At 42.5% G+C, this 14,793-nt stretch overlaps 1 protein-coding gene across 7 annotated transcripts in view; it reads right to left on the minus strand.

Moving 5' to 3' along the window:
* The window catches only part of SMARCD2 (SWI/SNF related, matrix associated, actin dependent regulator of chromatin, subfamily d, member 2), a 77,985-nt gene that overhangs the window by 26,767 nt on the left and 36,425 nt on the right, over nucleotides 1-14,793 (minus strand). For 5 of the 7 annotated variants that reach the window (XR_008849381.1, XM_056549261.1, XM_056549257.1 and 2 more), the window contains 3 exons: nucleotides 8,973-9,154; nucleotides 6,775-6,817; nucleotides 1,580-1,702 (listed from right to left, as the gene is read on the minus strand). Coding sequence is in view for 6 of the 7 variants with exons in the window: in XM_056549257.1 (XP_056405232.1) it covers nucleotides 1,580-1,702; nucleotides 6,775-6,817; nucleotides 8,973-9,154 (348 nt within the window). In the remaining variant the exon portion in view is untranslated. Of the gene's footprint in view, nucleotides 1-1,579; nucleotides 1,703-6,774; nucleotides 6,818-8,972; nucleotides 9,155-10,435; nucleotides 10,557-14,793 lie in introns of those variants that run through there. The other 2 variants (XM_056549259.1, XM_056549260.1) reach the window with 2 other exon arrangements.

Raw genomic sequence — 14,793 nt, forward strand, 5'->3', positions numbered from 1 at the left:
TTATGTTTTTGTTTATTTTATATCTTGATTTTTGTGTATTGCATAGTGTTTATAGTGATGGCAGTTTAACCAGTTGTTTTTTATACATTTTTCTTTGGTATTTTTGTATCCATTGTGGATTTAGTTTTCTTTTGGTATAGGTTTTGTAGAGAAAATGTAGTAAAGATATGTGCGTGTGGGTGTGTATAGTATTATTAATGTTATTATATAAAAATAATATATAATAATATTATATAAAATAAATTGGTGTGCAGTGGGATTGTTTCTTAATATGTTGTAAAAAAATGGTTATGTGTGTGCATGTGTGTAGTAGTATGTGTGTAATATAGTATAATTATTATTATAAAAAATGAAAAAAAATGAAAAAAAAAATGTTACGTTTGAAAGGGAGAAAAATAAATTTGCCGTGGGAGTGCTTGTTGTGTTTTTGTAACGTTTGATTTTCCCAAGTTTGGGTGTTTTTCAGTTAAGGCTAAATAGTGAATTTTTTTGTATGCAAATCAGGTATGTATGTGTGTGTTTGGTTGTTATGTAAGGTGTAGCACTAGTATTTTTTAGGAAAATCTGGGCTGGCCAGTTAGGCAGGATTTTTGTTCTTTTATTTAAATGTAAAATTTAGGTTTATGTCATTTCATGTTGTTGTTTTCCGTTATGGCAAAGTTGTGCTGGTTTTGTGTTTGTTATGATCTATATTTTTTTAATAAAATATTTACAGGATATCACTCAGGATCAGTACAGGATACGTAATGTAATGTATGTACACAGTGACCTCACCAGCAGAATAGTGAGTGCAGTTCTGGAGTATAATACAGGATATAACTCAGGATCAGTACAGGATAAGTAATGTATTGTATCTGGGCAGTCATTCCAGGAACTGGGTCCTGGCACCTGATCTATCTTTGCTAATACATTAATATATTATTTTCTCGGTATTATTTGTTATTTACATTATTTATTTATGTTGTTCTCTTTTTATGCAGTTCATTTTTGCAGATATTACATTCATAGTCCTGATCCCTGTGTTACTCAGGTTTCGGGGGAGAGATTAATATTCCTTAGTGCAGTATATAGAGAGATACCTGTCGTATGGATTTTCAGGTTAGTTCTTTATTCAGGACACGTAACCTCAGGACAGAGAGGAGACATGTAAAAGACAGGACAAGAATCCCTCCCAATTAGGTTTAATAACTCACCACCTACAATCTGCTCTCCTGGCTGCTTGAGAACTTTAGCTCCGCCCCCAAGTCGTATGATTGTGACATTACCACAGGTTCTCAAAGAAATCATCCCCTCCAGCATTCAGAAGGTACAAAGCAGGTCCTGATCGGGCAGTCACTGCCATTATGTTCTGTGTGGAGATCCCTGTATTTTAGTGACTGCCGACCAGGACCTGCATGATGCAGAGGGAGCGGGCCCAGGTGCTCCAAGAGCTACAATGATAATCCGGCCCTGACCCCACCCACATACACTGACTGACAGCTTACCCTATATCTGTGTATGTGTGTACAACAAAGCTAGTACAACTAGTTCTCAATATTTTTACTACCCATTTCTCCAATCCTTACATTATTGGACTTACAGTAAGAGGTTTCTTGATGGCATCTTGGATCTCCATCCTCTTCCTGGCAATTGTTTGATCTAATTTCCGCTCAAAGGCTAAAAGGTCCATATATGCCTGTGACTCTGGGACTAGCTCTCGGATCTACAAATAAGCAAAATAAAGAGTTTAGAAGATGGAAAATCAATACTGTCCCTTAGGGTCACAAAACTCTAAACAACTGCAACAAACTGAACATTTGCTTGAATTTTTAAAGTAGTATTCTGTTTTTATTTAAAGAGTACCTGTCATGAAACCATATTTTCTAAACTAACTTAGATTATATTCCCTAACTACTGCTAACACTCCTCCAGTCCTTAAATTCCAAGCTTTAAAAAGCTCTGTATCATACATTTCTCCTTGCTCACATTGTGTGAGCTCCCCACAGGAGAAAGTGGGCGTTCCCCAGCAGGCGTGACATCACTGAAGCCTGTGAGAGCTGTGCCTCCCCATGGCCTGCATGCACTTCCTGAGTTTGTTCTCCTGCCAGGCCGGGAGGAGACCAAACTAACTGTTTGACTTGCGGCAGGGAACAGAACAGAGCCACCTAGTTGCTGTTTTTTCAATCACATAAAAAAAAAAAAAGGTTGAGAATTTTAACAGCAAGTAAATAGCAAAGAGCCTTCTAAATACATAAGGAACAAAATATTAAGATGTTAAGTTTGGTGACTGGTACTCTTTAAAGCACCACTGTCATAATTTGCAAGGTTTCTATTTGCATTCAGTGGATGGAAACACTGAGGCTGGGTTCACACTATGGAATTTCTGAGCGAAATTTGCTGTCTATGGGATTTAGCTGCACAGTCCATGCGACGGAATTTCAGCAGCGGAGATTTTGGTTGCTAAAATTCATCTACCAAAAGAATGAACCTTCTTTCAGTGGAATGCCGCACAGAAAACATTGCTGTCTATAGGCATAGAAATGTCCATGTGGTCCTAGCGCCAACTGTTCTCGGAAACTCCACCCAGTGAGATTCTGCAATGTATATTGTATATACCTAGCCTTATTGTATATGTTCTAGTCTGAAAACCTATACTTATCATACTACTAATACAGGTGCAGGACTAAAGGAGATCTGCGGTGTATAACACTTATCACCTGATCTCCTGTGCGGGGTCCAGGCAATGCCATGGCTGTGCGCGACTAATGCGCGTGTCGTCTACCCCACTGAGGTCGACGACACGCCCCCCTCCATACAGCTCTATGGGAGAGACTGGGATGCACGAACGCTGCATCTCCGCCTCTCCCATAGAGCTAGGGGACGTGTTGGCTGTAGCGCCATGCTGCGGCCGACACACCTCCTGCATAGGAGAGCTGCGGCAGAACCAGCGCTCGGACCTCCCGCAATCAGACACTTATCCCCTACTTTTTGAGATGGGGTGTGGCTTGCAAGCCGGACTGACACTTTCACCAGGAGATGAAGAGGGGTTTGTGGAGTAAGGTACTGGAAGTCCCATATACTTGGGACTTGAAACAAAAACCTTTATATAAAATCTTTATATAAAAATCTTTTATATAAGGGTGTAGGTAAGGGTTAACTATCATATATATTTTTTTGACATATAAGTAATATGTGTTACAGGTATCATTGAAATATGTCCAGTCGTACGGAAGTTATGTGGGAACATAAATTTCCCATAGATTTGCATGGGACTTTAAACAAAAACCCTGACCCTCACAAATGGGGGTAATTAAGGGTTAAATGAACTATCCTATATTTTAAGTGGACATATAAGTAACATGTGACCAGAGATGTGACCAAACATGTGAGAGAGAGAGAGAGAGAGAGGGAGAGAGAGAGGGAGAGAGAGAGAGAGAGAGATATAGAGAGAGAGAGAGAGAGCAAGAGAGAGAGAGAGATTTTTGCTTATATAGTGCAGCATAGGCTATTATTAGAGAGTTATGTAAAGGTTCTTGTGTATGCTTTCTCCCTGTGTTAGCTGATGTGGCAGGCATGGGATAAGCTCCATGATGCACACAGAGAGGGAGAATTTTTACTAAAACATTTGCAGTGGAAAAGTGGTGCAGTGACAACAGTACTTACCTTGTCCCGTTCCATGCCAGGGATCTCCGGTAATCTTCTCCATTAAGCTTCAGCTAAGGGCCCGGCTTGGGACACGGGTGGAGCTTTGTGACTTCACCGCTGCTTCTCCCTGCTGGGTCCCGCTGCTAGAGAACAGCAGCGGTGACGTTACTAAGCTCCACCTGGGCTCGGAGCTGAAGCTTAATGGAGAAGATTACTGGAGATCCCCTTGCATGGAACGGGACCAGGTAAGTACCATTGTCATCAATGTCACCTGCACTACCTGTCGGCACTGACAGGTTAGTACAGGTGACACTGGTGACAGATTTCCTTTAATTTTTCAGAGGCCTTTTCATAAATAAAGGAAGCAATCAGATTGGTTGCTATGGGCAACTTAACCACTTTTCCTCTGCACAGGTTTTGATAAATCTCCCATGAATTTCCCATGAATCCTTTGGCTTTGCCTGGGGTGTTTTATTAGGGCAGCTGGTCATCTATTCAAACAACTAGTGCTGGTGATCACCTAGATCAGTGGTCTCAAACTGTGGCCCTCCAGATGTTGCAAAACTTCAATTCCCAGCATGCCCGGGCATGCTGGGAGTTGAAGTTTTGCAACATTTGGAGGGCCACAGTTGGAGACCACTGACCTAGGTAAACTCTAGGTAAACTCGTTTGGTGTCAGTTCACACTATGTGAAGTTTTCTTGCATTTTTTTTTTTTTACATAAAGTGCATTTTTTTTAGAGAAATATTGCCATGATGCAAAAGTGATTTTACCTATAATCACAACTGAAGTTTTTGATCAAGATATTACATCTTTAGATTGTGTTCACATGTTGAATTTGTTCTGCATTTTCACACATTTCTACTACATTTATCGATTTTCCAAAATTGTGGTAAAAATTTCAAATTTTAACTGTATTTTGCACAATTGTGATATCCCATTCTTTTCATTCAATATCCTATTTTTATACAATTTTTTTTGCCTAAATTTTGGAAAACAGAAAAAAAGCATCAAGAAATGCAATGTGTGAGCAAAACCTCAGGGGAGGTGTATATCTACTATGTTTCCTAATCCCATAAAGATAGCAGGTATACAGATCTGGGTGGGGAAACAAGGGGTATGGGAGCTAGTAGAGGGGGATCTGGGAAGTGATGATGTCATGCTGTAGTCAATCGCAAGTCAGATCTTACATCCTGTCATCACCACCCATCATTAAAGGGGTTGTGCGCTGGCTGCCCTGCAGTTCGGAGCTCAGCTCACAGCGTCCGGAGTTCATTACTCCGACCGCTGTGTGCAGGCTTCCGTGTTCGCGGCCGTCGGGGGTGACGTCACGCCCGGCCCCTTCGTGACGTCTCGCCCGCCCCCTCGCGCCCCCTTCCCATAGACTTTCGTTGAGGGGGCGGGCGAGACGTCACGAGGGGGCCGGGCATGATGTCACGCCCGCCGGCCGCGAACATGGAAGCCCGCACACAGCGTTCGTAGTAATGAACTTCCAGACGCTGTGAGCGGAGCTCCGAACTGCAGGGCAGCGCACAACCCCTTTAATGAGAGTGACAGGATCAGTAACTTCTTTTGTGTTAGACTGGTGATCTCATGACCATGTGAGTAACGAAACACGTAGATGCCGTTCTGCTGGAATAAAACAAATGGCGCTGTATGTTTAGTGATGGTAAGTGTGTTTGATATGAGCAATTAAAAAAACAAAACCCTGAGTGTTTCTTTAAGGATGGAATAGCAAAATTAAGGATGGATCAGCCATGCCATGGTTAACATCTATTCGATCAATATGCATAGGAGTTTCAGTTGCAATTTATGAAAGTTTATTTTTTTTTTTTTTTTTTTAAACGGCTTCATGAACTACTCTTCCACATGGTGGTGAGTTAAAAAAAAAATCATCTCTTTGTGATAATTGCATAGTCTACATCCAATGGGATTCTTTATAAAAAAAAAACAAAAAAAAAACATAGGGAAGAAAAGTTGATCAGTTTCCCATAGCAACCAATCAAATAGCTTCTTTCATTTTTCAGAGGCCTTTTTAAAATTAAAATAAGCACAGGTTTTGATAAATTTCCCCATATATGAGTTATACAGATAACATAATAGCCTATGGGTGACCAAAGTATATCATTTGTCACAGTAATCCGTATAATGGATACCAATGACATCACTGTCTATTCATGGACACCATTGCCGAAGCTTTCCAAGGGAGATCAGGAGGAGGAGGATAGTAAGGCTATGTTCACACGTCCGGAATGTCCGCATGGAAAATCTCCATGCGGACATTCCAGAGACTGTGGATACCGGCATATTATGCCAGCGGTAGGACCGTATGGGAATGAGCTGTCTTATAGATGGTTATGTATTCTGTGCGGAGTCCGCAAAAAGAATGGACAGGTTAATTCTTTCTGCGAACATTGGAAACAGAATCTCGAAAACATCTTGTGCGGAAATTCCACCGTGTGCACAGTACAGAGGAATTCTATTGAATACAATGGGGCTCTGCTGCTCCTGCTCCGGAATCTCTGGCGCAATTCTGCACAGAAACTCCGGACTTGTGAACATGGCCTAAGGATTACCACACCACCAAATTTCCAGGCTTTCTCAGGAACATTCAGGTGATATACGGACAGTTACATCATCAGAGAGTTTCCTCAGGACTTCCTTCTAGGAGTGGACAATACATCCCACTATATGCCTATACAATGAGCCTTCACGTTTGTGTGAATAAAAACCAAGGCCCAGATTTATCAAACTGTGTGACAGAAAAAGTAGAGTGATTTTCCCACAAGAACCAATCACAGCTCAGCTAACAAGCTCTGGTAAAGTGAAAGCTGAGCAGTGATTGGTCGCTGTGGAAAAATCACTCCATTTTTTCTCTCACACAGTCTGATAAATCTGGGCCCAAGTCTTTCTCTCAGCTATCTGGGAGTGCTGTTGCCATTTGCTGCTGCCTATACAATGAGATATGTTGCGGCCTTACATCATTGGCTCAAAACAATGACTATTTCCATCCACTGACTGCCAGTAAAGAGAATGAAAATGTTGAAGAATTAATTCACACAATAGATTAAATAGTTGGTATAAAACTTATAAATTCCTCTAAAAAAAATATAATTAGGTATCATACAAAATAAACCAAAAGCAACATACCCTCTGTGGTAAAACCTTATCAGCCATTTTCCTTCTCTTCATTCTAGAAATTAAATAAAGAACCATGGATTACATTTTGTAAAAGACAACATAACCTTACAAATTACTAATGCATTTAAAGGGGTTTTCCAGTTTGAACAATTGCTATTGATTAAAAGCTGAATTCCTATTTTCCTGGCAAAAGGTAAAAAAGTTAAAAAAAGGGTCAGCCATCAGCCGACAAACACCACTTGTTCATCAGTTAATTGGATCCTTTGTAAAGCCAATCTAAACATTGTTATTGGCTGCACATCACTGTATAAACTGGGAACGTGCGGCCAACAATGATGAAGTTATTACACGACTGATCAAGCCTTATGAATCTCAGTAAACGTGAGTTATCAGGAGAGTCCCTTGTCAATCATAGGTCACAAAATGGGGCCCTGCTGGGACCACTAGTGATCAGTTGTATTCTGTGGGGAAACCTTAAAGTTTTTAAAGGGGTACTCTGATATTTTCTTTAATCAACTGGTGCCAGAAAGTTAAACAGATTTGTAAAGTACTTCTATTTAAAAATCTTAATCCTTCCAATACTTATCAGCTGCTGTATACTACAGAGGAAGTTATTTTCTTATTAAAGGGGTATTCCATATTTTTATTTTATTTGACTTGGCTACAGGGGCTGTAAAGTTAGTGTAGTTCATAATATAGTGTCTGTACCTGTGTGTGACGGTTTTCTCACAATCCTTATGTGATTTTCACCCCAATATTTATTTTTATCATACAAAATGACTGTTGTCTCAGATTTTTCCCAGGTTGCAATGCAGCCGAGACCTGACTCACTAGTCAGCTGATGACAGGGAGCCTGTCTGCTTCAATGGGTGGAGGGATCGCTTGGTGGGAGAGAGATCAATCGGCAACTAATGCAACAGCTGTAGGCACCCTGATTGAAAACCACAGGTCTTTTGAATGGATGCAGCTCATTTATGTTTCAATGGGTTGGGTGGCTGATGTGTGGGAGGGAGGAAAATGGAATTCTGGGATTTGTAGGCAAAAGAAGAAAACTCAAACAGGAAATACCAGTTCACAAAAAGCTAGCCACAGTGTTATGGTAACCTCAATCCATAGCCATTTAGCCCCAAGACAGGAGCAGATCCTTCCTAAGCATGTCCATTACTGCCTGCCAGGTACCTAATAAAATCACCTTATGGTGGATAACCCCTTTAATTTATTTTCTGTCTGACCACAGTGCTCTCTGCTGACACATCTGTACATGCCAGGAACTGTCCAGAGCAGGAGCAAATCCCCATAGAAAACCTCTCCTGCTCTGGACAGTTCCTGACCTGTCAGAGGTGTCAGCAGAGAGCACTGTGGTCAGACAGAAATATTCAAAAAGAAATGAGTTTCCTCTGTAGCATACAGCAGCTGATAAGTACTGGAAGGAATAAGATTTTTTAATAGAAGTAATTTACAAATCTGTTTAACTTTCTGGCACCAGTGGATTTGGGGAAAAAAATAAATAGTTTTCCACTGGAGTACCCCTTTAAGTACAGTATCCTTCAGCCCCTACATGGTGCCCATTTAAATGAGTGGGTTGTGTATTCAGGACAGAACAATGCTATCAGAGAGAGAGATTTTCTTGGTGTCCACTCTGCCTACAAGATGAAATCTTGAACAGATAACCCCTTTTTCTATTAATTTCCTACTAGCATACGTGAAAATAGGCTTTGCTTAAAGGGGTACTGCATGTGGAAAACTTTTTTAATTTTTTTATTAACTGGTACCAGAAAGCTAAACAGATTTGTAAATTACTTCTATTAAAAAAAGTAATCCTTCCAGTACTTATTAGCTGCTGAATACTACCGAGGAAATTATTTTCTTTTTAAAACACAGAGCTGTCGGCTGACATCATGAGCACAGTGTTCTCTGCTGACATCTCTGTCCATTTTAGGAACTGTCCAGAGCAGCATATGTTTGCTATGGGGATTGTCTCCTACTCTGGACAGTTCCTAAAATGGACAGAGATGTCAACAGAGAGCACTGTGCTCATGATATCAGCAGACAGCTCTGTGCTTCAAACGGAAAATAATTTACACTGTAGTATTCAGCAGCTAATAAGTACAGGAAGGATTAAGGTTTTTTAAAAGAAGTAAGGAGTACCCCTTTAACTGGACAATCCATTTAAGGCAATGGAGAATAGACTTTTTACAACTACTCACCTTCTCTGGTTCGGTACAGACGGATGTCCTTGTGGGGTCATAAGCCTTTTTCTAAATGAGTCCATCAACATAGGGTTCATACCAGGCCGCATTGGGGACCCTGGTCCATATGTTGGGAGCATCGGTGATCCAACTGGCATACCCGATACTGGCATCCGAGCACCAGGCATCATACCGGGGCGCTGAAAACAAAAGAGAGAGAAAAGTCAGAAAGATGGTGTTTAACTGGTTATTGCCTAAAGATAAAACAGCAAGAAAAAGTGTAACATCGTTTCTTTGATTTACATCTATTATAATTGGCCATAACGATTGTTATCCGTCATTCTGGCTGACAAATCTCTGCATCGGAATATACCAATCCATGCCATCTGTTAAAAGTGGTTGTAAACTTTTATACAGGTATGGCTAGAAAAACCAAGTACGTATAAAAGTGCTGTAATGTAGAGTGTATTAAAAAGCAGCAGCAAGAGTTTTCCAACCAGGATGCCTCCAGCTGTTGCAAAACTACAACTTTTAAAGTGTATTAAAAAGCAGCAGCAAGAGTTTTCCAACCAGGATGCCTCCAGCTGTTGCAAAACTACAACTACCAGCATGCCCGGACAGCCGAAGGCTGTCCGGGCATACTGGTAGTTGTAGTTTTGCAACAGCTGGAGGCACCCTGGTTGGGAAATGCTGCAATAGAGAGTATATAACAAAGGCTCACTGCATAACTGCAATACTCACTGCATCACAAACATTTAGGGGTTAATAACACCTTGCCCCCAGGCTACAACATCTGCCCCATCCACTACACCATCGCACCCCGTGACACCCCATGGCTTTGCCAAACAGACACAAAACAGTGACAAATATTTGAATCAAGATTTTTTTTTACATGTTTTTATTTTTTAGATGCATTGGAGCAATAAAATATATTTGCACATTTGTACAGACCCTTGTACAGATTTACTAGATCAAAAGAGTTATAGATAGGTATACTGAAGTGTTCCTATAGATTTGACAAATGCATACACTGTTAATTGGGTTGTCACGGAATAGAAAAACTGAGCTGCAATACCACACACAACCTGAGGACAGGTGTGGTGCTGTTTTTTTGTTTTGTTTTAAATGTCTGAGGGTCTGACCGTTGGGACCCCCCCCCCCCCTTCCCGCGATCTCCTGTATAGGGCCCCAGCTCTGCTAGAGCGAGTTTCACACCCAGCACGTCAGCTCTATCGGAGAGGCGGAGGCACGCAAACGCTGTGTCTCTGCCTCTCCTATATATATATATGAATGGAGGGGGGAGTGTTTCCACCAGCTGGGTGAAAAACGACACTTCCTTGAACAGAGCGAGGGCCCCATACAGGAGATTGCGGGGTCCCAGTGGTCGGAACCCCCGCAATCAGACATTTATCCCCTATCCTGTGGATAGGGGATACATTTCTTACTGCTGGACATCTTCTTTAACTATACTATTAACACACATTACTTCCCAAAAATGTTTTGCCTGTTCACATTGGGAGAGATTTATCAAAACCTGTGCAGAGGAAAACTTGCCCAGTTGCCCATAGCAACCAATCAGCTTGCTGCTTTCCTTTTTATGAAGGCCTGTGAAAAATGAAAGAAGCGATCTGATTGGTTGCTATGGGCAACTGGGCAAGTTTTCCTCTGCACAGGTTTTAATAAATCTCCCCCATTATGTTTTCCGTTTACATTCAGCAGGTATGTTAAAAAAGGTCCGCAAGTGCATGTTAAATGTTTTCATAGCTTTGGTGGCCAAAATAGTGTCATTTTGGGATCTGCCTGGCCAACATTCTCTAAGTCAGTATACTGCAAAAATAAAGGTATGGAATAGTGTAGCGTAGTAGGATATGCTATTCCGTTTCGTGAATCCACCAAAAGAGAAGTATACATGACTTGTTTTAACACTGTAGCCTATGGGTGACAGATGCTGCTGTATAACATCTGTCACAGGCATCACTTACACAGATACATAATGAATTTTCCATTAGCTTTCATGATGTATATGTTAAACTGATGCCATAATGGCCTATGGGAGGAAGATGTGGGAAACAGATGCCTGATCTGTCACTTGAATGCTACAATGGCACCCATTTAATGTATAATCATGAAAAACGATTGAAAAACTCATGATATGTATGTTAAACGATTGCTAGAAGAGCTAGTGGGTGACAGATACCACTTTTCGGAATCCATCTTATCCTTATTGGAAGCTTTACCCAGTGTTTATGCCACATACAGACAAAAAACATGTTATGAACAGGGCTTAAAGGGGTACTCTGCCCCTAGATATCTTATCCCCTATTCAAAGGATAGGAGATAAGATGTATGATTGTGGGGGTCCTGCCACTGGGGACCCCCGCGATCTCCCTGCTGCACCCGGCGTTCGTTTAGAGCATTGGATTCAGCGCCGGAGGCTCATGGTAAGGGCCCACTCGTGAAATCATGGTCACGCCCCCTCAATGCAAGTCCCATAGACTTACATTGAGGGGGCGTGACCGTGATGTCACGAGCCTCCACCCCGCATCGCTAGTCACTGGAAGTCTGGGGTGTTGCAGCCAAGATAGTGGAGGTCCCCAGTGGTGGGACCCCCACGATCTGACATCTTATGCCCTATCCTTTGGATAGGGAATAAGATGTCTAGGGGCAGAGTACACCTTTAAAGTGTAATGGAAAATGGCAATAGAGCAGCACTGTGTACTTTCCATGGCGACATTGTTGGATAAGTATCAAGCATTGGAACTTTTTTAATGCAGATGTGTAACAGATACGCAGCAAAAGACGCATACGTTAGATGTGAATTTTATTGCAGATTCTGGATCTCCCCCATGTACAGAAAGTGGTGAAATCAATCACAAATCCACAACATAATAAGCGGCTGCGGGCTCAAATCTACAGATAAAACACAGAGCAATTCTGACCCATGTGGATTCAACCAAAGGGGACAATTCTTTTTCTTTCTCTCTCTCTCTTTTTTTTTTTAACCCACTGAAGTGCTGCCCCTTCAGCACTGCTGCCCTAGGTACGAGCCAATGGGTGTCTAATGGTAAATACAGCCTTGGGTGGGGGCCCTTGCAGACAGACCAGTCACTGATCAGACGCTCATCCCCTATCCTGCGGACAGGAGTGTTAGAGCTTGTTTACACTGAAGAAATTCTGTGGGGAATTTTCCTTGCTGAGTTTCTTCAGGTGAATCTGTGCTTTTCAAATTTGTCTGGAATCGGCGTTAATGTGCGTGGTAATCTGCCGCAGACATAAGCGACACCCCTTTGACAAATGGCAGATTCCACCCGAAGACTGAACATGTGCAATCTTCTGCTGGAATGCAATTCCTTTTCAGACGTTTGGCTACAGAACTTCCTTCATGTCAACAGAGCAACTGAATTACCACTAAGATTAATGGGAGGCTGCTGCGAGCTTGTGGAAATTCAGTGAGGAATCTCCAGACTGGGAATGTGGCCTTAATGGGAAAGCTGGTCAGACACTCATCCACTATGGACTGATGTGGTCCTGAGTTTGGAAGAAAACAGCAATGTTTTTGTTAGGACCTGTTCACATCACGCTTATGCATCCTGTTGAAACATCTTTTTTATTTTATTTTTTTCAGAACAGAGCCACAGATTTACAAGTGCGAGTTTGTGTCTATCCTTTCCCTCTCACTAACCTGTTTGATTGTCTAAATATCATTCATTATCTGTATAGTTTCCCTTCTTTCAGTTGTCACTTACATGCAGGGGGTATCCAGACATCCACTGTGTTTCTGTCTAGGTCCTTCTCTGAAAGCAGCTCCCACCCTCCTGAGAGACACAGACCACCTGGTTTCTGCCCTGCACTGATGAGTCATACTCCCTTTAGCTGGGAGGTGTTTGCAGCCTTAGCTGTAATGGCTGCTGGGACTAATAGTATCATGCTGAAGGTGGAGGAAAGGATGGCAAAGAATATCCAAACAGCAAGAGAAGACAGCAGGGGCAACAGGAGCCATTCATGTCAGGCAGGATGGTTTACAGGAAACATATCCAGGTAGTGTGGTGGCTTTGAAGCCATTTTTTTTTTTTTTTTTTCTATAAATATACTTCCCTGGAGTACCCCTTTAACAAGTTTCAGTCAGAATCCATTTTTGTAAGACTAGGTTCACAGGCATTTATGTCATACATCACTGGTATCCATCTGCATCCTTCCAAGAGCAGGATGCCAACATATACTGTGTGGTATTGCAGCGGGCCCCATTCATTTCAATTTCCCGAACGTGGTTAACTATTGACTACTTTACGCTTGTATATGCTTATTTAACAGGGCTCAACAGTGTAGTGTGCTGCGCTTTTAAGTCCTGATAAATTAGCATGTACCAGGAGAAGGATTTACATGCCAAGACGTTTCCAATACATCAGTATAACAGCCTGTGGCAGCGCTCTTCAAACAGTGACCCTCCAGCTATTGAAGAACTACAACTTCCAGCATGCCTGGGTAGAGTAGTTTTACACTACAACAGTTTCGAGACTACTGGTTTAGGATATCCTAGCAGCACATCTACAACTCCCAGCATGCCTTAAAACTACAGAACCTTATGTATTATTTTTTTTTTAACTACTAGAAAGTCTACGCTGCTCCAATTCAAGACATTTTATAGTGTGGACAGTAACAAAGCCACAGTAACTGTTCTGACCAAGAAATGTATTATGTGTAAGTAATAAGCCTGCAGAACCACCTGAAGAACCTCCAGGGCGGGCAGTACGGCTGGGCTAATTCTAATTGGCCAGCGCATGTCATGTGTTCTCTGCAATGCCTTATGGCACTGTAGTTCTGTGTAGGGATTGACCGATATCGATTTTTTAGGGCCGATACGATAATCTGTGACGTTTCAGGCCGATAGCCGATAACTTATACCGATATTCAGGTATAAGTTATCGGCTATTTACCCCCCACCCGGCCCCGCAGAAGCCACTGCAGATCAATGATTGAAAGCGGGCGCTTCAAATCAATGAACTGCAACGGCTTTTGTGGGGCCAGAGACCGTCGCCGCCACCGCCCGCTTCTCTCCCCTTGCCTGTCCTGGGGTCCTCCCCAGTCCAACCACCACTGCCACTGCCCCATTGCCTCCCCCATCCCCGGTTTTATAATTACCTGTTCCCGGGGACCAGGGTCCGCGCTACTCCTGGCTCCGGCGGCGTCCTGCGCTGTCACTGTGCACACTGACGGTGACATCGCTTTGAAGACTACACTCGTCATTGCGCCGCGCAGGACGTCGCAGGAGCCAGAAGTAGTGCGGACCCCGGGAACAGGAAATTATAAAACCGGGGATGGGGGAGGCAATGGGGCAGTGGCGGCGGTGGTCTCTGGCCGGGGAGGCGGGGCATTATTGGCAAGGTAATTGCCAATACCGATAATGTCCAAAATCTTGAATATCGGCCGATAATATCGGCCAAACCGATAATCGGTCGTTCCCTAGTTCTGTGTTTGTTGGCAAGTGTTTCAGGCTTCAGAATTACATTCTGTGACGCATTGCCTGTGACGTTTTGGAGCCATTTCCTAGCTCTTGTGACACAAGATAGCGCTGTTCCGCCATTCATTTATATGTAGATGTAGCGTCAGACCGCTGTGATACAGGAAGAGCGGACTGCCTTCAGTGTGTATGAAGCAATTGTTTGTGCCGAAGCGATACTATGCAGAGGATAAGACGTACATAAGAGTGATTTACCTCCTCCGGGCTGCAAAACGTGTCTCCTGAGGTGATTTATAGCCAAAAGTAGGAGATTTGTGGAGAAATGTGATTTACAGGCCGGCCTTGTGTAGTATAAAATACAATTTACATGCAAGGAGATGG

This window comes from Hyla sarda, chromosome 12 (genome assembly GCF_029499605.1).
Source record: "Hyla sarda isolate aHylSar1 chromosome 12, aHylSar1.hap1, whole genome shotgun sequence".
Lineage (NCBI taxonomy): Eukaryota > Metazoa > Chordata > Amphibia > Anura > Hylidae > Hyla > Hyla sarda.